General features: G+C 50.6%; 1 protein-coding gene across 1 annotated transcript; it reads left to right on the top strand.

Moving 5' to 3' along the window:
- Positions 1-683: 683 nt before the first annotated feature.
- Positions 684-25,539, top strand: CFAP45 (cilia and flagella associated protein 45). Its single transcript, XM_010977056.2, has 12 exons — positions 684-764; positions 5,935-6,060; positions 8,256-8,392; positions 10,263-10,407; positions 10,760-10,930; positions 12,009-12,187; positions 13,954-14,083; positions 17,786-17,932; positions 20,408-20,521; positions 21,114-21,307; positions 24,795-25,019; positions 25,338-25,539. The coding sequence occupies exons 1-12, from the start codon at positions 762-764 to the stop codon at positions 25,414-25,416; spliced, it is 1,650 nt and encodes a 549-aa protein (XP_010975358.2). The 5' UTR covers positions 684-761; the 3' UTR covers positions 25,417-25,539.
- The last annotated feature ends 1,684 nt before the right edge of the window (positions 25,540-27,223 follow it).

The following is a 27,223-nucleotide window of genomic DNA, read 5'->3' as shown; positions in this document are numbered from 1 at the left end:
ATACAACTCCTAGAAAGCCTTCCAGAACAGTACACACAAACTGGGAAGCGTTAAAAGGCAGGCTCCCTAAAGCCAGTTCCTTAGATTTCGATTCACATAGTCTAGTAGGGCCAAGATTTTACTTTTAATAAACTCTCCCAGGTGATTCTGAGCTGGAGGTCTGAGGCCCACATTTTAAGAAACTGCTCCTGAAATTACAAACACATCCTCACTGCTGGAAGTTCTTCTTTCAGTCTAACCAGACTCTCTGCTGCTGTGAAACTTGTTTGTCTGATCCTGCTTGCTTCTCCGCCGACTAAATTCGCATCGGGGTTTGGCTTGGCACCTCACTGGCACTGGGGCAACAGTAATCACGGCAACCTAGATGGGGTGTAGGGGGAAAACCGTGACCCTGGGCCCGGGTCCTGGAGGGGCTGCCAGCAGTTAGACCCCCTGGGCCCATGCTAGGCCCTTCAGGGTTTGGGTCCTGGCCCAAGAGTTCAGTCAAAGCAAAGTGAAGGGCGGAGCGCGTCAGGGCGGGTCAGTCTTTCAGAGCCACGGTTCCCGCTCGCGGGCCGGGCGGGAATGGTCTGAGGGAGGGGTTCGGGTTCCTGCAGCCACTGCACGCCGCATCTGCCTGCCAGAGCGGGGCGGAGGGGCGGGGCCTGGGCTGGAGAACGCGGGCTCTTGGTTACTATGGTAACACGTCAACACCCGGCGCCTCGGCTGCGGTGTGGGCGGCGGAGCTAGCGGAACCGCGGAGCTGGCGGTGTGCGGCTGAGATGGTGAGGTCCCGGATGTGGAGGAGAATCTCCGATGGGGGCCTCATGTGTCCTGACTTGTGTTGGGGTTCTGAGTGGGGATCTGAGGGAGGGGCAGAAGTTGGGTCTGGGTCTGGGTCTGGGTCTTGGTCTGTGGGTCAGGAAGGCCCAGGAGCGGGAGGACACCCCTGGAAGTAGCAAGGGAAGTCCTGAGGGGGTGTCCAAAGGGAAGTTAGGGGTAGGGCCAATAGCGACTGACAAATGGAGTGGTGCTGAGCCTAGTATTTGGGGAGAGAGGGCTGTCCCAACCCTCTTCCCCTTCAGTGGGCTGGGGACTGTGGGATGCGATGTGGAAAAATCACTGGTGAGGAGGTGGGATAACAAGTTTATGGTACCTGTTCTGCCTCTGACTAGCTGGGTGACAATGTGAAAGTCACCCAATGTCCCTGAGCTTCACTCTTTTCTGTCACTGGGGCTCTGAGTCACTCAGTAGGTACTCAACAAACATTTGCAAATGAATGAATGAGTGAATGAATGAATGAAGAGGGTACTGGGTTTGAAAGTCCCTGGCGAGGAATTGGGACTGGTCTGGGAGGACTACAATGGTCATGGGGGTCATGGGGGTTGAGAAGGGCCCTAGGCCCTGGAGGAGCTATAAAGGTGATGTGTGAGCTCCAAGGGGGCTGTGTGTTCCCTGAGGAATACGGGAGAGGGGCAGAGGGTAGGTGTTGGAGACTTGGATTATTGGAAATAATCTTAGAATTTCTAGGTGCACATCCAGTGGCAAAGGTGGCTCCTTCGGTGTACTTGTGGACACACTTCACGCTCAGAGGTCACACTGCTTTTCTGGGACTCAGTGGTTCAAATTCAGGGTCCCTAGGTAAGGATTTCAAGAACAGCTTTGTTAATTCTGAAATCAACCATCTCCAACAAAGAGCGGCTCCCAACTTCCGAGGCCTCCCTGTGTGTACTGCAGCGGGAGTCCTCTTTAATACGTGCATTTTATGATGCATACGTATCCCCTGTTCTCCCGGGTCATTTTCAGGCCTGGCAGTGCCTGTCTGTCTGGAGGGCCTGGCGTCACACCTGACCTTTAAGGGCCTACAATAAATATTAGTTCTCTTTTTCTGCTGTTTCAAAAATTTCATATTTCCAAGCCCAAATTAATTAGTGAATTGCACCTAGGCTAGACCTATGGGCTCTGGCTCACCCAGATCAAGGATTCCCTACCCCAGGGCTACTCAAGGTGGGGTTTTGGTCTGTTGACTGAGCCCTTCTGAAGTCCCCTGGACAGGACTGGGCATGTGGGCACCTTTGAGAAGCCAAGCAGGTGAAGTTAGTGATCTCTGCTCTTCTGGCAGTCCGTGTGTATGTGTGTGTGTGTGTGGTAATACTCACTAGCTTTTGAGAGTGTCTGGAGGAGTGGAGAGAGGTGATGGTTGTGCGGACGTTCACAATTAGGCAGACCTCCAGGGCTCAATCTGCCAGAAGCAGCAGGTTAGGGTCAGTACTAACTAGGATGTCATTTTCAAGTGGCACCCCACAGATGGCCAACCTGGTCCTATTTGAGGAAAGAGGTGACCTGAGTGCATCACTCAGGGAAAGACAAGGTGCCTGTGCATGGGCATCCCCACCTTCTTAGTAACCGAAGTCTACAGAAAAGGAGGTAGAATCAGGCCAAGAGTTTGAAGCCCGAATTTGCCAGCCTGTGGTGAACCTAGATGCGAAAGAGGAACTAGCTCCCAGGGTGGTGAGGACATCCAGGAAAGGACGTGCCTTCGCCTTTGTTCAGTTGACAGGTGTTAATGTTACATCAGGGAGACTCCACACTGCCCTGTTCCAGCCCAGTTCCAGCCCAGTTCCAGCCCAGTTCCAGCTCTGTCTTGTTGGATTGCAGCTGAACATCCCAAATCTCAGGACATCTGGTGCTGCAGCTTTTTAAGGGCTGCAGTCTCCAGTGTTCAGAGTCGGCGCACCAGGCCCACTGTTTTGTTTTGTTTTCAAATTAAGAGTTCCGTCTTCCCACCCCCAGGTCACAAAGAGAGTTACCTACTCATTGTAGAACATTATTCAGTATAAGAAAACCTTAAGATGGTGATGCTCACCTGAAATGACTGTTAAACATTTCTGTGAACATTCTTTTAATAGCACATTCTGGGTGCATACCCTTCATATGAACATTTTTAGGGTAGCACTTAGATGTTTCTTATCATCTGCTTTCTTTAAAACTTAATATGTTTGGGAGATTGTCCTATAGCTATAATGACATGAAAATCATCTTCCGATTGACCAGCTCCTGTTTCTGCGTCAGAGTCTCTCCCAGAGCCCCTAGCTGTGGCTGAAATCTTATCATCCTGGGATGAGATGGGATTTGAAGAGAGAGTCAGCTAGGTCACCAAGAGGAAAATATCAAAGCAAGGCTGGTGTCTTTTTCTGTCCCAATCCTCATCTTCCCCAGTCACCGTTGCTTAGCAGTCTGTCCTTCCCTTCAAGAGCTGCCTTCCCCTAAGGAGCAGGCTCCTCTCTTGGCATGGCTCAGCTTCCTGGGGATATTTATTTGGTCATGCAAGAAATGAAACCAGCCCTTCACCTCCTGAAAGAACCTCTTGGCTACTGCCTCTGGCCCAGAGGGATTTAACTTTCCATTTCTGCTTGGTTCTTCATTTTTTCTAGTACTTTTACACAGTGACCTCCCTAATCCTTGTTGCTCTTGGCAAAATTGGTTCTTCTAACCCTGATGTAAGACTTGTGGCTTCAAAGTCAGCATTTCCCCGGTGAAGTCTCTCAGCCGTCCAACCCCAGAGCCCAGTGCTTCCCTCTGCCCTGCCCAGTGGCCACTTTTCTGTGGTCATCTATTTTCCTTCCTCTGTTCTGACTTCGAGGTGTGGGCAGTCGAGTATCTCTTGTGTGACTTCCTCTTGACCTGGGTACCAAGGGTGTAGGAGAGAGGCGACGCAGTCCCAGCCCTGGAGGCACCTACAGTCTGGTGGACACCCGAGCTCAAGGGGAAACCTGCAGGAGCCCTTGACAAGAAACAGGAAAACAAATGCAAAACAACAATAATACTTTCCAGCTGTGCTCCAAAGCCCTTTCACATACATTATTTTCCACAGTGCAGACCGCATACGTGATATGGAAAATGTGGAGTGGTGGCATATTCCGGAAAGGCTTCCATCTCAGTCTGGTCTGCAGCCCCTGAGAGGTCGTCTTGCTTGGTTTCATTCATTCATTCTTCATCAAATGCCTGTGGAGCTCCTACTGTGTTGCCAGGCACTGCCCCTTTTTTCTTAACTGTGTACAGAACTCACACCATCACTCATGATCCAATGCCCTCCATCTTTTCCAGTTATTCCCAATGCTTTACCTCAGTCCCACCTCTGGCAGCTTCTATTCATTTCCTCTTCTATTTTCAGTGGAAAGGGGAGCTGTTGCTCACCATTCACTATATAATAACCATTCAGCGCCTGTTATTAGGCGTCCTTGGGGCTGCTATATTTACCTTTTAATAAATCCAAGCTTTCCTGCTCTCCTGAGTTGGGGCTGACTGAGGCTGTAAAGGGAGGCTCCCTCTGCAAGCCTTTTGCTGGCTGTGCCAGGCTGGGAGGAGAAGGGCACCCGCAGTAGTGCTCGCTGTGCAGAACAGAGCCAGCTGAAAAATAATTGCCCAATTTAGTGTGAAAGCCTGATACAGGTGGAACAGGTGTTGGGGGCGCCTGTGTGGTCATGGCAGATCAGAGAGAGCTTTCAAAACACACTGTCCAGTGTTTAGTGGCCTGGAAGGCACAGCCCATTTCCTTGTCCACCCTGTCCTCTTGATGGTTGCCGATTCCCAGTCTTGGTAGATCTAATATGTCGAGCCCACTCCCCGGAGGTCGCTAGCTTAGAGAACTGCGGGAGACATGGGATCCTCCAGAGGGAGATTTGAATCGGCTTACAATTCAGCCTGGAGTTGTCTCGCAGGCCTCATAGAAACTGTCTCCTGGAGACGGTCTTCTCTTGGGGCTGAGCTGGGGCTGGACTGACCTTGGGGAATGGAGATTGTATTAGTCAGGTTCTCCGTTATCAGCAACAGAGCCAGGACTCTAATTAGAAGAGAATAGAGAGGACTTTGGAGAGCTCATGGACTTCACACCTAGGCTTGGAGAATGAGAACAAAGGGAGGAGCTGCAACCAGAGCCAAGGCCCAAATCACAACCCAAAACTGGTCTGGCAGGGACCTTGATGCACTGTTGTACCCTCGGCGTTGGCAGCTTTATCATGGGGTGCTGCTGCGGGTACCCTTATCAGCATCGCCCCAGACACAGGATGTGGCTACCACTGCTGCCTTTATCGGAAGGGGCTTCCATGTTCTCCTTGCATTGCTAGTTCCCTGTGTATTGTCAGGCTTGGGTGATCTGATGGCTAAGCCTAGGTCCTTTGCCCAGGCTTGGAAGGCAAATATTTGATGTCTTCAGCTTCTACAGTCAGAGGTGATCCATGTCTCCCTCAACTCATTAGATGGGAAACTCGCCAAACCTAGGAAGATACTGGGTGGTTAAAAACTGACTAGTGCACAGGAAAGGGGTCCTGGGAGTGAAAGAGGCACACGGTGGACTCCTAACCGGTTTGTCTGATTGTAGCTGGCGGCAGCGCATCACGCAGCCGCTGAAATTAATCGGACGCCAACCGCACGCCGGCAGTGGGTGAGGTGCTTTTTCATCCTTGGTGTCCTCTGGTCCCCCCGTAACTGAGTGAGATCCTGGAGACGTGAAGGAGGTCAGAGAACAGCATCAGCCGTGAAGGGGGCTTGGCTCTGAGGCTGAGAATGTTGGAGGTGAAGAAGAGCCTGTGCGGCTCTGGGGAGGCAAGCTCACGTGGCCTCACGAGAGACTGTGCTTGTGGGGATTCAGGACTGGGCCGACACTGATGTCATCCTCCTGCCGTCCCTTGTCCTTTCTCCTTTCTCCTTCCTTCCCTGCCGCGCAATGGCTTGGCTTTCTTCAGCTCAGGGACTACAAAAGTCCTCCTTCTCGCTGTGGTAATGTGCCTGGTCCCTACCAGAGAAGGGCTGTGCGAGGTGCCCCCTACATTTCAGGATTTACCCGATGCTTTCCCCCATGCCCACCCAACCTCCCCCCAGCACAGGCTGGAGAAGCGCCCAGGGTCCAGACGGCACTCAGCACTGATGGTCCCCACTTTCTGCCTCTCTCTGCAGCCCCTAAGCACAGCCGGCATCCTGAGCTCCTCTCCTGCCACCTCCAGCAGGTCAAGGAATAGGCCTCGCTATCGGACCAAAGCCCTGAGCTCCCAGGTGGATGAGAGCCTCTTCGGAGTTATCAAGGTAACCCTCACCCAGCCCCTGCAGGGAGCTGCCACCTGGAGGCAGTGACCGTGACTCGTGTTGCTCAGGACAAAGCTAGCTCTGGGCAGGTCACCCCCTCTCCCCGGTAACTCTGACTGAAGACAGAGGGGAGTTCTGAGGCCTGAATGGACGAGCTCTGACACCTAGTGAAGCCCATTGTAAACAGGGCATCTCGCTTCCTCCACCCCTGAAATCCTTATGTCTGTTGTCACGTCGAAGGGAGGCTCAGCTGCAGAGAGATTGGTATCTGCTCAGTGAGCACCCGTGATGGACATATTTGAAGGCTGCTGGACCAAGCCTGCAGATAGAGAGCAACAGAATTCCCCCTCCATCCAAGAATAGCATCAGAGTAAAACGAAATCATCCTCCTTTCCCAGTTGTTCAGCTAAAACAGTTACTTAGCTTCGGGAAATGAGCAGGTCCTTATTTGTAAATGTCACCCAGCCTAAGAGGCTGATGACTCCTTTAGAGGAGAAGAGCTATAATGTTACTTGGACTAATCTTGCTATATGTGAAGTTCAGAAGGTGAGGCAGAAGAGAGGTAAGGAGGGAAAGAGAATGAGACATGGAGAGAAGGGCAGTGAGAGATTAAGATAGAAAAGGGACACTTCTGTATATTATATAGGAAAGTTGTTAAGAGAGTAAATCTTTAGCGTTCTCAGCACAAGAAAAAAAATCTATTTATTTAATTTTGTATCATATAGACGAGACAATGGATGTTCACTAAACTTACTGTGATAATCACTTCACAGTGGATGTAAATCAAATCATTACACTGTACACTTTAAACCTATGCGGTGCTGTATGTCAGCTATGTCTCAATAAAGCTGGAAGAAAAACAAAAGAAAAAAAAACAGAAAAGGGAAAGAGAAGAAATGATGTCAGTGGTGGTGTGAATGAATACCTCTGGCTGCGGGCAGACCAGGGAGAGGTCACTATCCTCGCTGTGAGTCAAAAAGGACTTCCCAGAGGGTTCCAGATGGACATCTTTCTCTGCTTAGAAGACCCCCACTCTGTCACAGTCTTCCTATTGACAAGGGAAAGAATCAAAGCAGTGCAATTTCACTTACAGACATTTTGTTTGTTTGCTTTGGGTCCTTCTAGTCAAGGAGAGGACAGATTTGGAGATGGCGGAGTTCTCCAGGTTGTAGTCCTGCTGGCTCGCAAAAGGGAGCAGGCAGAGAAATCAATGCCTGTTCCTGGCCCCCGTTCCATGGCCCTATTGCTGGGTGAGAGCCCCGGAAGTCTCTCAATCGGCAGTAGGGGGCAGAAGTGGCCTGTGGGCTGACCGAGTTGTGCCCACTTGGAAGCAAAGATGGGCACCAGGTGGCAGCAGCACTCCGGGGACAGGCGTGCAAAGTGAGGTTTTCCAGACAGCAAAGTCCTCCAAAGAGGCCATGCCCCGGCCTCTGCTCAGGATCACAGCTCCTGCGTTACTGACAGAGGAGATTCTCTCTCGTGTTCAAAATTCCCTGAAACAAGTGATTTCATCTTCTTATTATCTGGTCCCTTCACTATCAGATACATTTTTAAAAATCATATATCTAATCTGTATTCTCCTTGGTGAATTCTAACTCACTGACTTCCTCACTGCATTTGATTTGAGAGCAAGTCTCCACCAGGCCATTGAGCTATTTCTAGCCTCCTCAATATGGCTTTTTGGGGGATCAAAGCAAATGAATCATTAGAAAGGGCTGAAAACAACAAATATCATAGATTAGATGAGTCTGTAACAAACTGCATGTTTCAAACCCACAGTGTGAGCCAAGAGAGCTAATTATTTTTTCTTTCATAAGTCATTGGGGAAGGAGAACCCAGAGAACCCAAATTTTCATTCCTGATGGTTTTTAGTTAGGAGTGGATACACGCTAGCAACCCTCCCCACCCCCCACCTCCCATCCCTCTGGGAATGTCTGCACAAGTTATAGAGAAGCCTTGTTCTCAGAAGAGCTGGTCAGCACAGAACACATCTGGCCGTGTTCAAGGGTAGATCACCATGCTGCTTTCTCAGTGCCCTGGCTACTCTTGGTGGTCCTGCAGTCTGGTCCAGCCCACTTCCCTTGCCACTGGATGGGGTAGAAGCCCCAGGAGAGGGCAAGGCTACACCTGAGATTAGGACTGACCAGCAGGAAGTGGGATGACCAGCTTCTAAGCTGTTCTTCCTGACCCCACAGCCCCTGACCCAGAGTGACAGCCCCATTGTGCTGCTCCGAGATAAGCATGCCATTCGGAAAACTCTCACTCCCCTGGGCTTGGACCACAAGCCGGAGACCATCCAGCTCATCACCCACGACATGGTCCGGGAGCTCATGTGAGTACCCAGGGCACAGAGCCCTTCTGCTGAGGACCTGTGCAGAGAGCCAGGGAAACCCACCTGGTCTCATTCTGCCAGTGCAGCCCCTGCTTCTTTCTTATTCATTTCCCTCTTTTGTTTCATGGTTCCCCTTTCTTCTCCTTCATGGTGTCTCTTTTTTCTCCCCTCTTGGATCTATTATTGCCATTGCCCTAGATTGCCAGCTTCTTTTGCTTCCCTTTCTTCTGGCTGCTGTGGGACTAATGGGGCTGGTAGAGGGGAGGTGCTTAGTGGGTCCTCCCTGAGCCCCCGTTAGTGCCCTTGGTAAAGGGAAATGTCTGAATGAGTCACTTCCTCTTGGCTGCATCAAGAATCTGAAGCAAAGGGAAATGGACCAGATGCCTATTTAGCCCCATGGCTTCTTCCCAAGCTCTGAGGCTAGAAGAGGAAATTCCCAAGGGCTCTTGGGTTCCTTTGGGATTAGCTCAGCATGGCTTCCTGACTGGAGCTGCCCCCTTGCTTGGGCCCCTCCTGTGGGGTTTAGGCCCAGCTCAGCAACATGAAATGAGCCAACACTGTCACTCAGCGGTTCAACTCTTACGCTAGTGCTTCATTCTCTGGAACTGTTCTTCCCACTCTGGCTCCACCCGCTAAAAACGGGAATTCACAGAAAATGCAGCCTATGTCACAAGCTGGGGAGGGATGGCTGGGACACAGCTCCAGGAGCACCGTCTGGTCAACTCTGGCATCAAATGGCCAGACAGGGTCAGCATCCCCACAGACATCCCTGGGGCCTGAGAAAGGGCTCCTTTTTGAACTGGCCCCATCCTAAAAACACGTTGGAGGTGAAGTTGCTGGTGATGTGTCAGGGCTGCTGAGAGCAGCAAGAGATGCTGTCTCAGAGTCAGGTCATTCCTGGTCAGTCCCGATCGCAGGCTGTTCTGGGCCACGCCACTCAGTGAACCACGCGATCTTGGCCAAACCCCAAGTCCACTCACTTGTTTGTCCTTCTCCTGGACCCCTCCCCCCGCCACTAGCTTTATTGGATGAATTTCACTTCCTGCTGCAGACCTTCTGCGTCTCATTGTCATGTACCTGTTAAATGGCCTCGCCCAGAAGCAGCTTTATCCCCACCCCTCTGCTCCATCTGTAATACATGTCATCTGCTTGTAATCATTATAATTATCTATTGGTTTGTTGAATGCGTTGGGCGGCTAGAAAGGTCTATAGACATGTCTCTGACTATCGTTGATCAGAGATTTTAATTAATATTTAGGGTTCAAAGCTTCTCTCTGCGCTGGACAGGGATGTTTATGTCTCTCACTGGCACCTGCTTCAGCCTCGTCTGGCGTCCCTTTGCCTTTTTTATGTCATCCTTGAGGAACCATCTATTTTTAAAGTTCAGTTCAAAAGCTTTGTTTGGAGCCTTCACTCTTTGCCCTGCACTGCACCAGAGACTGGGCTGCCCGTGGGATTAAGACAGAGTCGGTGTCCTGAAGGAGCCTGTGATCCAGCAAAGGGAACTGAACGTGCCCATAACACAGGCGGGGAGAGCAGAGTGTGGTGGCACTCAGGGGACGAGTGGTCTATACATGTGTACATGGGGAAGGGTCACAGGCAGCTGCGCAGAGAAGGTAACATATGAACTGGACCTTTTAGAAAAAGTCCTTGAAAAGTCCCTTTTTTAGCTTGTGACGCTACTCCACCCTTGCCTGGGATCCACTCTCTCCAGTGGACTCGTCACTTATTTGGCTGTCTCTCCTGCCATCCTTGGAGTCCTGGGCATGAGGGTGGGCATGATGAGGGGCAAGGAGGAGAGCAGAGCAGCCTGCCACGGTGCTAAAAGCCAGTCCCCCTCCCTCCTAACTTTGCTCATCCCTTGTGTCAGCGTCCCCACCAAGGATTCCTCCGGCAAGTCCCTTATCATGATCCCTGAGGAGTTTGAGCGGACCAAGTGGGCATCCCAGATCCTGACTAGAGAAGAACTCGAGGCCAGGGAGCAGGCCTTCAAGAAGGAGAAGGAAGCCATCGTGGTAGCTACCCCCACCTCCACCCCCACCAAATTTTGCAAAGTGGGATTCAAGAGAAAAGTGCTGGGGAGAGGCCAGCTTCCCACAAGACTGGGAGCTCTAGTTAAGGGGCTCTTAAACGAGGCATGAATGGGTGCTTAATGAAGACATGTAGTAGAATGAAGATGGGACGTGGGGGCAACCGTGGGGCAAGCGGAGGGGTGAGGAGGAAGCCAGGCTGAGAAACCCCTGGGTTCTGACAGCACCACAGGGTGAAGCAAAACTCACCTGGGGTCACCCGTGGCAGCCAGGCGAGCGTCCAGGGTGAAGAGCTCAGGGGATAATCCCCCCACCGGTCCCGACTTGGCTCCCATAGGACGCGGTGACCACACGCAAGAAGATCATGAAACAGAAGGAGATGGTCTGGAGGAACAACAAGAAGCTCAGTGACCTGGAGGAGGTGGCCAAGGAGAGGGCCCAGAACCTGCTACAGAGAGCCACCCAGCTGCGGATGGAGCAGGAGGAGGAGCTAAAGGACGTGAGCAAGGTGGGCCCTCTGTTCTCCCGCCCTCCTCTTACCTCCTGTTCACACCCCGGGGCAGCCCGGGCTCCGGATAGAGATGGGGTGGCCGGGTGAAAGCGAGGGGCCTGGGATGGGGGGTAAGGGTGGAGATGGTGGGGGAGAGCTGCACCTGCCACGTGGTTGCTGTGATCAGAGGGAGGACTGGTTTTGCCACGTGCTAGCTGTGTGACCTTCAGCACATCACTGGCCCTCCCTGAGCCTCACTGTCTCCGTTTGTAAAATGAGGGCAGTGAAAGTACTTAGCAGAATTATCAGCAGGATTAAATAAGCTAATGCATGGGAGAGGCTTTGCGTGCTGGGGATTGATAAATACAGGTAAGGATATTACTTGTATCACTATCCCGCTAGTTCAATTCTGGCCATGACGTATGGTGGTCCAGGCAATTGGGTTCTTTTTGTTGTGCTCATAGTGCTTCCTTGAGCAGAGAGCGGAAAGACAGGAGGCTCATTTGAATGCTATTGTGTTACTCATTTGCATGTGGGTCACATCCCAGCCAAATGAAAAATGCTGACTCCCCAGCCCCTTCATCTCCAGTTTCTGTCTCTCAGGTAAATCTTCTCTACTTACGCTTCCTTTTATTTTCCAAAGCTTTTATTTCACAGTTCTTATTGATGGCTCATGGTTTTTCACTCCTTTATGTGTCATGTTGGGCTCTTCCAGCTTAAAAATCTAGTGGCTTGGCCTCTGCAAGAATGTTTGTTTCCCTGAGGAGGAGAACAGGGGGACTTAACTTGGGGTTCATGGGTCTCTAAAGGGGACCATGGACCTCTGAAGTTTAATGGAAACTTTGTGTGTGTAGATGTAAGTGAATTTTATGGTGAAGACCCATAGCTTTCATCATGTTCCCAAAGAGCAACCCACGACCTCTGAGACACGAAGACCTAGTACCCTGAAAGACGCTGTTGCTTTTCTGGGCCAGCGAGTGCACTCTGTAAGATTCTGCTTCCCTTTCTCACCCCTCCAACTTCCACACCCACAAGGCCCCTCCCTCCCCATCCTTACTCTCAGACCTAGTGCCACACTTTCATTTTCATCCCTCAGATCATCCTCAACGCCAAGTGCCATGCCATCCGGGATGCCCAAATTCTGGAGAAGCAGCTGATCCAAAAAGAACTCGACGCAGAGGAGAAGCGGTTGGATCAGATGATGGAGGTGGAGCGGCAGAAATCTATTCAAAGGCAGGAGGAGCTGGACAGGAAGAGGAAGGAGGAGAGAATCCGGTAAAGAGGTGGTCTGGCATCTCCTCCTCTGGGTCATTTCCGTGGATCGTTAGGTCCACATAGCCTTGCAAATAGGGAAGACATGAGAAATAGTCATTATCATCATCCATGATTATCTCAAAACCTTTATGGAGGGATTCATAGAACCACAGAAGTTCTTAAAGCTTATTTCCAAGATCATAACAAGCGCTTCACAGTCTGGCCCCAATTTGGCCTCGTTTTGCACCATTTCCTGCCACCCATTTAAGGAGGCTTTTCTCCATTCCTCCAACATGCCAGGTCGCATTACAAATTCATGACTTCTGTTGTTCCCTTGGCTTTGAATACCCCTCTCTTTCCTTTTTCCCCTGGACAGCGCCTTCTCTTCCTTATTGCGTAGCTTTGCTGTCACCTCTCCTGCAAAACCTCCCTAGGGTCACCAAGCAGGCTCAGTGGCTCCCTTCTGGGACCCCCCTCCCCCACACTGTATTTATACGCAAGCATATCCCTCCTGGCCCTGTGGCTCTCTGACCCCCTCCAGGCCGTGTGCGCAGGGTCCCTGTCTTACTCATTTCTGTAGCTTCTGGGCCTTGCAGAGTATTTGGACTGTAGCAGGTGCTTAATACATGTTAGAACAAATAGAGTCAGTCCCCTTCATTTTGCAGAAAGGACGAGTCCCAAAGCAGGTAAATTACAGGATCATAGTGTCCTAGATTTAGAACACCAACCATATAATGCAAGAATTCCCTCTCTAAACAGCCCTTGTACCACTGGATGGCAGTTCTCTCTCGCCATCTGTATTCTGTTCTCACGTACCATTCACCTCTGTACTTCTATTAGGTACCTGGTAGACTGTAGTTGCCTCCCAATAAAAGTTTATTGAATGACCAAGTGGCTTTTCATCTTTTGCGTATATAGTTCCAATGAAGGGAAAATCTCTGCCTCATTAGCAGCTCTGATGACTTGGCCTGGGCCTTATACGGAGTCTAAACCTGCTTCTGTGTAACTCTTTTACTCATTACTCCTGCTTATTTCATCTGGAGTCATGAAGCCATTCAAGAGCTCCATCTGAATGTGAATCTCCTCCTCCTTCCTGTAGCTTCTTATCCTAATCCGTGTCTTCTCTCATCCTCCCAGCCTTTACTCATAATGGGGTCTGGATGCTCACAAGTTTGCTGACATCCCAATAACACACATGGAGTCCCTGACAACACTGGTTTCTCTGCTTTTTACAGTTGAGCTAGGGCACTGCTGGGTGGAGAGACTTCGTCAGACTCAGCCTTGTCCACCAACAGCTGACGATCTTAAAATAGAAGATTGGACCTAAGGAGGAGTAGGGGTGGGAGATGGATTGGGAAGACGAGGTGCATTGGGTGATAGCAGATGCACTGGAGAAGGGAGAAGCCGTGGGCTTTTTAACTCTGTGAAGCCAGCTTGGGAAGGTAGCTCCCTTCGATTACTCTGGGAATGCTTGGGAGATGGGAGGATTTCAGAAGCTCTTACACGCTGGAAGAGAGGAGGTGTATTATGATGTGGGTGCACTCTTGGGCAAATGGAGGAAGGGAATCTCAAGAAAGGTAAGCCCCAGAATCAGGAGCTTGGAAAAGAGAGAACTGACCGGCCAGGACTCCGGGGAGGGACTTTGGTCTGAGCTCACAAAGCATAGTGACATTGACAGAGCACCTGTCACATTGTTCTTCCCATCCTGGGGGTTATTTGGGTGGAGGTTAGAGCCGAGACACATGGACCCTTGGTTTCTAAGACACTGTGGCCCTGTTTCCTCCCAGAGGAAGGCGGTACATTGTGGAACAGATGGAAAAGAACCAGGAGGAGCGATCGCTGCTTGCCGAGCAGCGGGAGCAGGAGAAGGAGCAGATGCTGGAGTATCTGGAGCAGCTCCAAGAGGAGGACCTAAGGGTAACAGTGCTGCAAAGATAAATTCCAAGTTCCATCTGCAACAGCAACAAAGCCCTCCAAGACTGTGGGGTTTGAGGGAGTGGGCCGATTTTCTGTCAGGCACGTGCTCGTTTCACATCTTCACCATCAACTTTTTATTACCACATTAAACGTTTATTTGGCTGTGGTGCCATGCTGGGGGATGAGCAGTGATTTGGATACTGTCCCTGCCGTTCTGAGACTTGAGGGTCCAGGACTGACATATCCATGAGAATGGACACATAAAGGAAATATATGGCTGCATGCTTTGCACAAATAAACCTAAGGATGCTTTATAGTCGTCCCTCAGTTATCTGGGATATCACACACTTTGTAGATGAATAGTAGCAGCGTCTTAGTTCCAGGCTCCCTGCTCTTACTTCATCCAAAGTGCATAGAATCCCAGTGTCATTCATTGTGTTCAGGAGCCAAACCCTTTTTTTTCCTTTTAGCCTAAATCAAATGAGTAGGCATATCCATTGCAAAAGAAATGATGACATGCATACTTGCCCAAACCAAGTAGGCTTAAAAAAATCCTCTACTATTTCCTTATCTGATCTGTTGCAACATACAAAACCCCCGACACAGTGAGGTACCTGGCAAGTGTTTGGAGCATTTTTTCTTTTTTCCCCTCAATGTTTTACTGTTGAAAAATTTTACACACACAGTCAAGTTGGAAGAACTGTACCACCCCTCAGTGCTTCCCCCAGATTTAATGTTTGGTGATCTGCCTGGGTTGCCTGTCTCTTGTAGATGTCTATACGTATTTTGTTATTGTTAAACTATCTGAAAGTAAGTTGCAGGTATCTGGACACTTTGCTAGTAAATGCTTCAGCCTGTATCTCTGAGGAACAAAGACATTCTTGTACATGTAAACAATATCATTTTCACATCCCCCCGTCAATATTTCGAATCCAACAATTCTACAGTATCATTTAATATTTAATCTACATTCAAATTTACACAGCTGTCCTAAAAATGTATTTTCAGTTGCTTTCTTTCTTCCAAACCAAGATTTAATCCAGGTTCACACATGGCATTCACTGAAGCCTCTTTTTTGTTGTTTGTTTGGTGGGGGGAGGTAATTAGGTTTATTTATCTACCTATTTTTAATGGCAGTACTGGGGATCAAACCCGGGACCTCGTGCATGCTAAGCATGTGCTCTGTCACTGAGCTACACCCTCCTCCTTGAAGTCTCTTAGGTCTAGTTTGATCTAGAAGAGTTCCCTCATTCCTTCCTTCCTTCATTTTTAGAACACCGATATTTTGAAGCATCTAGGCCAGTTGACTTGAAAACTGTCCCACATTCTGATTTGTCTGAATACTTCCTTATGGTGCCATTTAACTTGTGGAACACTTACTCTTTTATTTTTCTCCTCCTCCCCCATGTTTGGGGATGACTGAGTTGTTATCTCCCAGTGCATCTGATGGTGGTGAGTGACAGGGGGCCCTGAAGGGCTCCATGGGTGACCTTGTAATTATGAAGGCTTCTCAGAGCATCTGCAGTGTGAGGATTTGTGTGAGGAGTGGGAGGAAGATCACTAAGATGGTTAAGGAAGACGAGGGAGCATGCAGCCTTGTGAATTGCTTGGGAAGGGAACCAACAGGGCCAAGAAGACAGCTGAGACCCGGCCAGACTCCTGGCTCTGGGGATGGGGGAACAGGCCAGGAAAGAAAGGTATGGGGTAAACACACAGAAGACTGGAAAATCGGACTAGATTGTGTGCAATGGGAAATTGGTGGGCTTGCTGAGAAAGTTCCAGGTGTCACTGAGTCAAGACCATTACTCTGGTGGTGTGTCATCATCCTTTTACTGTCCTTCTAGGCGCTCCCTGAGTCCCCAGGAAGTATTATGAGGCAATTTGAAGGTAGAAACATGTGTCTCCCTAGCTTAGAACTGCCTTAGCAGCTCAGGACGGTGCCAGGACAGTTTTTCCCACCTGCTGGCGAGATGGAGAGAGTGAAGGAAGTTGATCAGGGGCTGCTTTGTGATGGCTTCAAAGATGAGAAACAGGGAAAGTCCTATGGTTTCTTGGAAATGAAATGAACCCACAAAAAGAGGAAGCCAAAAAGTAAATAATTAAGCAAGGTAAATAAATATATATTTCTATATGTCATAGATCAGAAGTCAGCAGCTTTTCTAGCTTTGAAGGTAAGTGGGATCAAATACCGTGCGGGGTACCAATGGCAGGTCTGAAACTGGTGGGAAGAAGGTGGGAAGGAAACGAAGAAAATGGGAAGGGAAAAAAGAGGGCAATGTGGAGTGAGCAAGGAGGGAGGGACGTGGAGAGTGAGGGAATGCTGGTGGCTGTAAGGCAGGCACCACGTGGACCTGGCAGGCGGCATACAGTGCTGTGCTGGTCTGGTTCAGGAGGCTTCCTGGAGGAAGGAGTGAGCCAGGCTTGGGGAGGGCCAGCAGAGTTGCCTTGGATGAGTCTGGACAGAAGCTGGGCAGAGGAGGAGCCGAAAGGCCAGTCTTTGAAGAAATGGAAGGCGCCGGGAGCAGTGTGGAAAGTGGGTTGAGTTGATGGGTAGAAGCGTCTGAAGCCAAGGGTCCAAGTTTGATCAGAGAGGATAGGGAGGCACTGCACAAGATCCCAGTGCCCCTCGGCACTGGGACCCGAGGACGTGCTCGGGCTCAGAAGCAGTCTGATCACTGGGCGCTTTCAAAGTCTCAGGGCTGGGCAAGGCAGAGGCTCGTCCCTTAGAAGCGATCTTGTCACTCAGGGTGACAAGGGGACTCTGATCTCCATCGCTCATTGCGTTGTACTCTGAGATTTTTTTCTCTTTCTCATTTGCCACTTACTTTGGTCCCCTCTTCACTGCCTCACTTAGTATTAGTTTATTGGCGTAGTTTATGGAGCTGTTTCCCACTCAGTGGGCTCGGTGTTGCTGGGGAAGAGAAGTGTGACACATGGTCCCCGTCCTCTGTCTGGGACAGAATAAACACACTGGAAGTGAATGGCACCTATAAGGCAGCGTATAATCAAATCCCCGGGGCTGGGAGCTGCGGCATCATCTTAGGTGCAAAGGAAATTCAGAAATGCAGAGAGAATTAAAACCTGGGCCAACCAAGTAAGAGTTCCAGGGAAGACTGGATCTTTAATTTAGACAGAGTGGGTTCCAAAATCCTGGCTCTGAAGTTTATTAGCTGTATGGCCCTGGGCAAGTCACTTATTTAAACCCTGGGCCCCGGTTTTTCCATTTGCATGAGAAAGATAACAAGGTCTACCTTTCAGGATTTGGGGGCGGCATTTAAATTTCTAGGTAGGTTATACCAAGCGTCCTGTGAATAGAAAATACTGAATTAGGACAATATTATTTTAATCATTACTACTGAACAGTGGCTGAAAGTTTGGGTGTGAATAGGAGAAGGAAATTGAAGGCAGGAGGAAAGGTATGTGGGAGAAACTGAGTGGAATTTTAAGAACCTCCACTTCCTGGGAGAATGCAGAGACCAACAGTGTTGGGGGCTGCTGTGAAGTCAAGTTGGATGAAGACTGCAGAGGGCCTTTTGGCTGGAAGAGGTTGTCGATGACCCCTGAAAGAACAGCTTTAACATAGGGAGTGAGGTCGCAGACAGTGCCCCTCTCTACCCACCTCTCTGTGTCTCTCCATCCTGATAGGTCAGTGTCTTTCGGTCTTTTCCCTTCTAATCTGAGGCTGTCTCCCTTTGGTGGCAGGACTTGGAACGAAGGCACCAGCAAAAGCTGAAGATGCAGGCTGAGATCAAACGCATCAATGAGGAAAACCAGAAGCAGAAGGCAGAGCTGCTGGCTCAGGAGAAGCTGGCGGACCAGATGGTCATGGAGTTCACCAGAAAGAAGATGGTAGGGACCTGCTTTCTGAGGCCTGGGGTTTCTGAGCAGGAATGGAGTGTCTGTCTCGGGGAGAGGCAGGCCTGAGAACGAAGGGAATTCGAGAGGGAGCCATGTCATCACTCTAACATTCACGTCCTTAGTTCAAGGGCCTGGCTTCTTTTTCCCTTCAACTTGGCCAGTCCCCATGTCCATTAACAGAGAGTAGCCTGGAAAGGACACCCCACCCAGGGTGTGATTATCCTTGTTAACACCTTTGATTAGAAGTTGGTTTTGGAAACGTCCAGGAAAGAAGCCATGCATATTGAAATGTAAAAAAGAAGTTGGGGTGAGGGTCAGGTGCAGGCAGGGAAGAAAATTAAAACTAGTGGTGAAAGATTTTGTGGATTCCTCATGACCTGGATAATTATACCCCAGGAATCATGAGTCGGCTGCCCCGTAAATTTTTTTGTGAAAATGCCTATATTGGGCATTCTGTACTGGGTGCTAGACTCAGAAAATAGAGCCTCCTCCCCACACCCCTGGCTTCCCCTGCCCCTTAGAACCTATCAGAACAAACGCACCATGGAACAGAGAGCAACACCCACCAGCGGTTACAGGGAGATGTACCTCACGAATGTATGGACTTATTCTGGGGCAAGACTGAGGACAGCAATGGCATGACTGGGGCCTGTGAGGAATGGAGGGCAGAGAAAAGCTTTGAGGCAAGGTTTAGATGGAGGGACATGGATTTGTGTAAGAAGAGAAGGAAGGACTCAGCTCTTCACGTGTGGGTCCTGTCTCCCCTGCTAGTTCTGCGGCTCTGTGATGATGGAGGGCACACCACACTCCTCTGTGATCAGGAGTCTTAATGACGGGCAGCGGGGGGTGTGGGTACAACTGAAAAAGGCACACTTGATGTACCTAGCTACTCCAAATGCAAACCACAGAGAACGTAGCTCAACAAAGCTTATTTACTGGCTTTGGCTTTCTCATTGGATCTGCAGGCAACGGAGTGAGAACGCAAGATGGGGGGGCGGGGTAGGTGGTTCGTGCACAAGAAAGATCACACAACCACCATTTATCGGGTGCTTAGTCTGTGCACGGGCTCTGTGCTAAGTGCTTTACACATGTGGTCTCATCTAATTGTTACAGTGACCTTGTGAACCTAGTCACTGACTGATTGAAAAGATCCTGAAAGCTTCAATGTGTGTCCAGTATCAGACTAGGCGGAACGTACCTAGCATAATGCAGGTACATCCTGTGGACCTCAGCAACTGTTTCCCTGCATGAGTGAAGGTGGTGATAGTAAGCCAATCACGTGTAGGAGCTGGTGAACAGGTGGCTGACTGCAGCCAAGAGTCGGGGGTGGTCATGATGGGAAATGAGGTGGTGAGATGATGGAGAGTCAAGAGCAGTTTTGGGGGATGACTTGGACCTTGGGCAGAGCTGGAAGTGTGGAATGATGAGGACTGAGCAGGAGAGGAATCTGTCTGGTCTTTATACGTGGAAAGGCCACTGGCAGGGGGAGCTGGGAGAGGCTGGAGACTGGCAAAGGGATCGGGCACTTGGGCGTGCCCATAGCCCACCGTAAGTATCCAAATACATCACAAGGCTTCCCTGACCTCACGGTGGTCACTGGTCTTGCAGCCAGCGCCGCCCCTTTAGAGCTAAAGGCAGAGATTGACTGTGGAAGCCTCCAGAGTTCCCTGCCCTACCATCTAGGGCAAGGTGAAACAGAGACACCAGCCTGACACGCAGCCAGCAGCGCACAGCTCACAAGCCGATAACTCACTGGGCTGCACAGAAGTCTGGACAGGGAGGACAAGGGGAAGGAAAATTCTTTATGGGACGATCACATTTCCATCCAACCTAAGCCATTAGTCCTATAACTAGTCAAGAATGGTAGTTAAGAAGCTGAGTGGGAAGCTTTTAGGGATATGTCTGATCTTTCTGAGAAGTGGCAAAGCGAGCTAATTTTCATGGTTCATCCCTTAGGTATCTCCCAGCCACTGGCGGACCGCAAGTCGTGTGGTTGGCCATTTGCCCAGGGACTAATGAGATAACCTCCACCTGCTGCACTTTACAAGAACAGGCAGGGAGCCACAGTTGCTCCTTCTAGAAACTTGGCCCAGTGGCCTTGCAACTTGGAAACTGTGAAGTAGCAGACAGAGCATGAAGGCTGGGCTCAGGATACCTGGGTTCAAATCCACCTGGTGGTTTACTGGCTGTGCAGTCTTGGACAGGACCCTTGAATTCTATAAACCTCAATTTCTTCATCTGAAATGCCCGTCTCATGAGGTGTTGTGAGGACCCCCCGGGATAGTGCAGGAGAACGCATTTTGTAGACAAGGAAGCGCTCTGCAAACGCTGATTGGTTTTATGTCCACGCATTACTAGCCATCTTGCCCTCCCTTAGAAGGAGTCAGGAAGGGGTAGGGAGATATCTGTTTCTCTGCAAGTCTGGGGCAACGGGAGCTGTTCTCTAAGGCCCTTTCTTCCTGGCAGGCTCGAGAGGCAGAGTTTGAGGCTGAACAGGAGAGAATCCGGAGGGAGAAGGAGAAGGAGATTGCCCGCCTGAGGGCCTTGCAGGAGAAGGCCCAGGACTACCAGGCCGAGCAGGTACCTATTTGGTGTCTCTCCCCTTGGCCTCTCCCAACCCCTTAACTACTCCTTTACCAGCCCATAAAATGGCCACGAGGGTAGGGATATGGAAGAGAGGGTGCAAGTTCTCTCAACTTCAGGGGTCTGAGGATGGAGGGGCAAGCCTGCTCCCAGTGCCCGTGGCAGCAGGGCTCAAACACTGCATTCCTGCACATGGTCCAAGAGAACCACAGAAAGAACTTTCAACCTTAGCAAACCATTGAAAGGTGTCACCGGAGGAAACTGTGGGATCTCCACCATTAGCAGTTTTTAAAATTAGAAGCAGTCTCAAGACCACCTGGAGGTGTCTGAGGTATAGGGAAAGAAAGGAGGGATGAGCGAGCTGGGATGGGGGGTGGCGGGGAGACTAGATGACCCCCTTGGGGGTATCTCCTGACCTGAAAGTTCTGAGACAGGATTCTGTTTATTCTTTCCTAGAATGACCTTGCAGCTAGAGAAATTCACGGGGCTTCTCAAAGCAGGCTGTGTCCAAGTTTGAAGTGGGTGTCTTCCTAAAGGGACCTGAGGTTATTTTGCACCCTCCCTGGTCTCCCCACCCTCCCTTTTCCAGGATGCCTTGCGGGCCAAGCGCAACCAGGAGGTTGCAGACAGAGAGTGGCGCAGAAAGGAGAAGGAAAACGCGCAGAAGAAGATGGAAACGGAGGCCAAACTGCGGAAGAGCCGGCTGGAGCAGGTGGCCTTCAAGGAGCACGCCTTGGCCGTCCAGGTGCAACGGGACCGGGATGAGTTCGAGAGGATTCTTCGGTAGGAGGGGCTGGGAACCTTGGCTTGCTTTCTTGGTGCTGTGATTGGGATGGTCATACTGCGAGGGGAGGAGCTTCCTGGCTCGGACACAGACAGACACACACCCATCTTGATGGGCTGAGGGGTCATTCTACTTGATGGCTGACTGAACTATTTCAAAGACATTTGAGCCAAGAATTTTATTCAAGAATTGGAAAATAGCACCTGGAGTGTGCAAGAAACTGGGGATTTGGGGGATTATTTATCCGGCAGCATCGGAGGTGTAACTAAAGGTATCAGTCTGGTCCCTTCTGCCCTCCGCTGCTCCCACGTTCCCTTGTGAGTCTGGGCTGAAACTGCAGCAGGGGAAGTTGAGGAGAGATGGAGAGAAGATCTTCAGACACTAAGGGTTGTGAGTCATTGGAGCAGGGCTCTGAGTGAGGTCTTTGCCATTCATTTGACAAATATGTATGAAGCACATGAATTGAAGGCTCTGGCTGGATACAATGGGAGATAGTCGAGATGAATAAAACCCCGTTCTTGCCCCTTCTTATAGGAAGGATGTCAGAGTCTCATATTTGGATGGACCTCACCTATACATATCCATCTTTCCTGTCCTGCCAGCTTTTTATCCTTGTATTTTTGTTCTCTCTGTTTGCGCAGTGATAATTCCGACACATAAGTGGAAGCTGAGTGTTCACATTTCTCACTCTCTCTGTCTCCCTCCTCCTCCCCCAAAGCAGTCTGCAGGCTCAGCTGCTCGACTCTCTACCAGTCAAATCTGCCACCACCAGACCTGGCCCCTGGGGTGTTCTCCTGGCTCTAACTGTTCTGGCCTAACTGGAAACAACTCTTTTCTTGTTCTGGTCCAGACTCTATAAGATCAGAGTTTTTTCTTATTTTATTTTATTTTATTTTATTTTATTTTATTTTATTTTATTTTATTTTATTTTATTTTATTTTTGAGGAGGAGTATGATTAGGTTTTATTAATTAAATTTTTTTTTTTTTACTAATTTAATGGAGGTACTGGGAATTGAACCCAGGACCTCATTCATGCTAGGCACATGCTCTACCACTGAGCACTCCCCTCTCCTCCAGTCTAAGATCAGAATTTTTAAAAAAGGAAACAAGCCAAACAAAAATTAAATTGGGGGAGGGGGATACAGAACTTATGCTCAGATAAGTAAAGCTCTCTTGGTCTACATGTCCTTATTCTTGGTACTGCCCCTGTTAGTTGCATGCCAGGCGAGGCCCCTGGTCCCTGGGCAGAGGCAGAGCAGATCTATAGGAATCTCCGTCCTTGTCAGAGCCAACTTCCTCGTCTTTTACTGGGCTGTGGGTCCCTAGCCTCCTCCTACTGCCTGCGATGCCCTGTGGTTCTGTAGCTTTCCCTGCCCACAAGGGTCACGTCATGGTCCGTGGATACCTGGTGAGGAGGGTAGCTTCCTTAATGAGCCCAGAGATTCTGCCCCAGGGCTCCAGATTGCCTTCCAGATGTCTGCCCTCCCCGCCTCTATGCCCTGGGCATCTGAGCTGCCCTTAGCAATCGCTAGCAAATGTTAATGGAAAGAAATGAAATCCCGACTCCTGCCACTGACCTATTTGTCCCTTCTTTGCTTTGCTTGCCTGAAGCATAGGCACTAGTCAGCTGTCAAACCTAGCCCAGCCCTTTGGAAAAGTTCAATTTCGCCTGTTGTTCTAGGTTAGCCTCTGAACCTGGTGTCACCAGGGCCACGTGACCGCTGTGGTGGGTGTCTTCCAGGGCTAGGAGCATCTCTGCCTTGGCCAGCAACCCAACTTTTCCTACTTCAACAGCATGGTTTCCTCTATGTCTATATATGGACTTCCTGCTTCTGGACAGAGGGACGCCTTTAACGTCAGCATGCTGACTAAGCAGAGATAGCTGACCTACCCTACACAGAGGTTCTTAGAAATGCCTGGGAGCTTTCCAAAAGTGCTCATGCCCAGGCTCCACCTCCACAGAGTCGCATTTAACTGGTCTGGGGAGGGGGCCTGGGCATCAGGAGTTTTTGAACGCTCCTTGATGACTGTCCTGCAGCCAGGCTTCAGATCTCAGCTCTAAGACCAGGCTCTTCCCCATTCAGATTTTCCACTGGCTGCCACCCCAGGGGCTCCCTGGGGACACATACAGGTCCCCCATATCCACCCTGTTTCACAGAATGTGAAACAATAGAAAACTGTTCTCTATTTAGGGAAATACTGACAAGGCAAGGATGAGACTGCCTATTGTCACATGTGTCTGGGCGGTGTCTGAGCGGTGGGGATTTGCTGTCTAAACACAGAGGGGCAAGGAAGTCAGCAGTTTTCTTCTGATAAACTGGGAAGGCTCTGTAGAAGGTATCGAATTTTAGGAGGTGCTTGTATGGTGTAAAAGAATTGCTGGGAGCTGAGGGGCACCCCATGCCCCTAGGCAGGGTGGAGCATGGAAATGGCTAGAGGGGAAGGAGTAAGTGAAGTTTTTGGTTGGGGTGTGAGGGACCCCAAGGGAGGAGAGTATGTGAGATCCTGGCCTAAGATGATCTTACATTTTGTTTTTGTTTTAAAAAATTTTGGGTTTTATTTTTAGGGGCGTGTAATTAGGTTTATTTATTTAATTATTATTAGTGGAGGTACTGGGGATTGAACCCAGGACCTTGTGAATGCTAAGCACACACTCTACCACTGAGCTTTAGCCTCCCCCTCTGTTTTTGCGTTTGATTACATTGAGAAAGATGTCAGCTCAAGTTGGCTTATGGGCTGCATTTCCTCTGAGATGTGAATACATTGCACATGAGTTTTTCGGGGTGTATCTGGTCGACATTAGCCATTTCCCTCCTGATGTCAGGCTTCGTGAAGTTTTCTTGTGGAAGAAACGCCTAAGAGGAATTTGGAGAGTTGGAACCAAGTTAAGGGAGCCAACAGATAACAGGCCAAGTTCCTTCTCCTTCCAGTAACTAAAGGAGAGCCAGCAGGACAGCTTTCCCACTTCTTTGAACTTGTTAAGCATCCCTTTTGTTGGTTTGGTTAATGTCATTATTCTTGTTAGTGGGAAGGAAGGAGGGAAGGGAGAGGGAAAGAAAGATACCTTAGAACTAGCTGGAGAGGAGTCATGCATTGCTACAGGAGAGAAGAGGAGGAATGACAGCTTCCAGTGGGCAAAATCCTGAGTGTCGGGCCAATGACAAAATTTGCAGGGCCCAGTGGAAAATGAGAATGTAGAGCCCTTTGTTCAAAAATTAAGAATTTCAAAACAGTGACAGCAGAGTGTTAAGCCAAGCATGGGGTGCTTCTCAGAATGACTATGACAGAGTCGCATGCCCGGGGAGCCGGGCTTGGCTGGGTGGGAGGATTGGCGCACACGTGGAGGCGGCCTTTGGGGCTGATCTCTGAGCCACAGAAGAAGAGGGCCATGGTCTCTGAAGCGTGTCCCCTGAAGGAGCTTTTCCTGGGCTGGGCTGGCTCAGCCTAGCCCCTTTGACAACCCGACAACCCGTGTCCTCCTCCAGGGCTCAGAGAGAGCAGATTGAAAAGGAGCAGCTGGAGGAGGAGAAAAAGGCCACGGGGCGTTTGCAGCATGCCAACGAGCTCCGGCGCCAGGTGCGGGAGAACCAGCAGCGGCAGGTGCAGGACCGGATCGCCACCTTCGAGGAGGGCCGGCGCCTCAAAGAGGAGGCCCAGAAGTGGCGTGAGCGCATTGAAGACATCAAGAAGAAAAAGCTGGAGGAGCTGAGGTGCGCCGGGACCCCTGGAATCCCTTCCTCCCCAGCTCATGTCCCCTTCTCCAGCTAGGTGGCAGGGCAGGTGTGGGACTCCGGGGATGAAGGGATGGTGACAGAGGCACAGCCCTCTCCTGACTCAGGGCTCACATGGGCTGTTTCTGAAGGGGCGTCCAACAGGTCTTCCTGGCTCTCTGGGACCTCCTTGGCTGGAGCATTGAGAGGAATGTGTTTGGGGGTGGATTGTGGGACCAGGGTTGGGGGTACAGGCCCCGGGGTCACCATCCGCATCCCCACGCCCACCCCGACACCTACCCTGTGTCTCCCCTGCAGAGCCACCGGCCTTCCTGAGAAGTACTGCATCGAAGCTGAGCGCAAAGCTAACATCCCAGCAGCCACCTCCGTGAACTGAGGGCACCTCTGGCCCCTCGGGGTGCCTTCAGGGGGCAGGCTCCTCCCAGTCTCTTGATGTCCATGACCACAGCTAATCTAGACATTTCTAAGTTAGAGATTAAATCTATTCTACTTCTCTAAAGAACAGTCCAGCTTTCTTGCAGTGGGGATGTGGCTGCCACAGGGTACTGAATGTGGTGCAAAATAGGTTATGAGAGCCCCGGGCTGTGGGCAGTGTGATGCTCAAAGGCAAGGAATAGAAGGATACTCTCTCATGATTGTCCCTTCTAAGCCAGGTGGTCCTTTTGTCCTGCTGTCTCTTGGCTTTTCTGTGGCCCTCTGGGATGCTGTCATTTCCATTTTCAGCACATTCTCATCTCTGTGTCCACTCCACGCCCAGCTCGGAGGCATTTCAGGGCAAGGAGCTAGAGATGCTCTCTCAGGGAGGGGCTGGGGCAAGGGCTGTGCTGGGCAGAGCTGGGGGAGGAGGTACCACAGCCACAGGAGGCAGAGCTCTTACTGGGCTCACATCTATGACTCAGACCACCCATGTGGAGAGGGTGGTGTCTGAATCTGGGGCTCACCCTCCTGTCTCAGCCCTCTCCTGCCAGAGCCCTTTCAACTCCAGGCAGTGTCACAACATAGGCACCCGCCCCATCCCCCACTGGGACACGACCAGGGCGCCAATCCTCACACTGCCAGCCCTGTTCCCTCATCCAGACACAGCTGCTCCCTCACTCGAGTGGCTGGTTCTCTACAGTTCACCTCACTCCAACAAGTGGGGGTCCCCAAAGCCATCTTTATCTGTGTTAGCCTGCCTCACTTTTCCCCAAAGTAGCCTTCGTTCATTCACTCATCCAGACACCCCTGAGTGCCTGTGGTGTGCTAGGGACATTCTAGTGAAGTCAGTTCCCAGTGAATACAGCACGCTTGGCTCCACTCCCACAGAAGCTTCTCATCTGTGTCAGTCAGTCTGCTCTTGCTTCCACCCCACCCCGCCCCCCTGTGCCGCTCCCCACCAAATTTCTTGTACCTTTAGAATAGTCTCAGCCTATTTGGAAGGACCTGATTACCAAGCTCCCACTGCGGGCTAAAGTGCTGGCTTCCAGGGGTGGAACAATTTCCCCATTTTCATGTCCCTTGCGGGGGAAGGGCCTCCAACCAGCTCCCATCGCCATGGCAACACCCTTCCCCCCAGTTTCATTTCTCAGATCCAGAGCCCAGTCTTGCCTCCTTCGATGTGTCCTGCACTAGAGGAGGCAGAGGACAGCTGCTGGGTGCGTCCTGGGTGTTTACAACGCCAGGTTATAAGGGCCTCGGGCAAGAGTCCTCTTTTCATAGGGCCCAGGGAGGGTGGGCAAGCTGCTTCCTGTGCATCCTCTGCCTCAGGACAGCTGTGGCTTCCCCAGGTGCCTTCCTCACCTTCTCCATTGGGGAAGACTGCTGTCCCCTTCCCCTCATACCAGGTGGGCAGCCCCACCGGCTGCCAGGGGAAGAGGCTTTTTCACCTTCTCTGCTTGGTACCCTTAAGTGCACCCCTCCTAGCTAGGGAAGTTGGTCACTTCCTCCTCAGGGGTCTCAGAAAGATGCGGTGCCCAGCCTGGGGTGGGAGAGCAGACACAGAAATGCCACTGAGGCAACCTGCTTGCTTAGGTTGTCTCTAAGCATTGCCTGTTGCACAATTAATAATACCAGCAGGGACCGAGGAGTGAGCCCGTAACTGTCTCAGGGGACCCTCTTCCCAGGAAAGCCAGAAAGGGCCTTGGAGTTTGCCCAGCTCCCTGCCTATGCCATCCATCCCCAGGGTAGGGGCAACAGGCTCCCTT

This window comes from Camelus dromedarius, chromosome 23 (assembly GCF_036321535.1).
Source record: "Camelus dromedarius isolate mCamDro1 chromosome 23, mCamDro1.pat, whole genome shotgun sequence".
NCBI classification, from domain to species: Eukaryota; Metazoa; Chordata; class Mammalia; order Artiodactyla; family Camelidae; genus Camelus; species Camelus dromedarius.
This window is presented reverse-complemented; position numbering and strand designations above follow the sequence as displayed.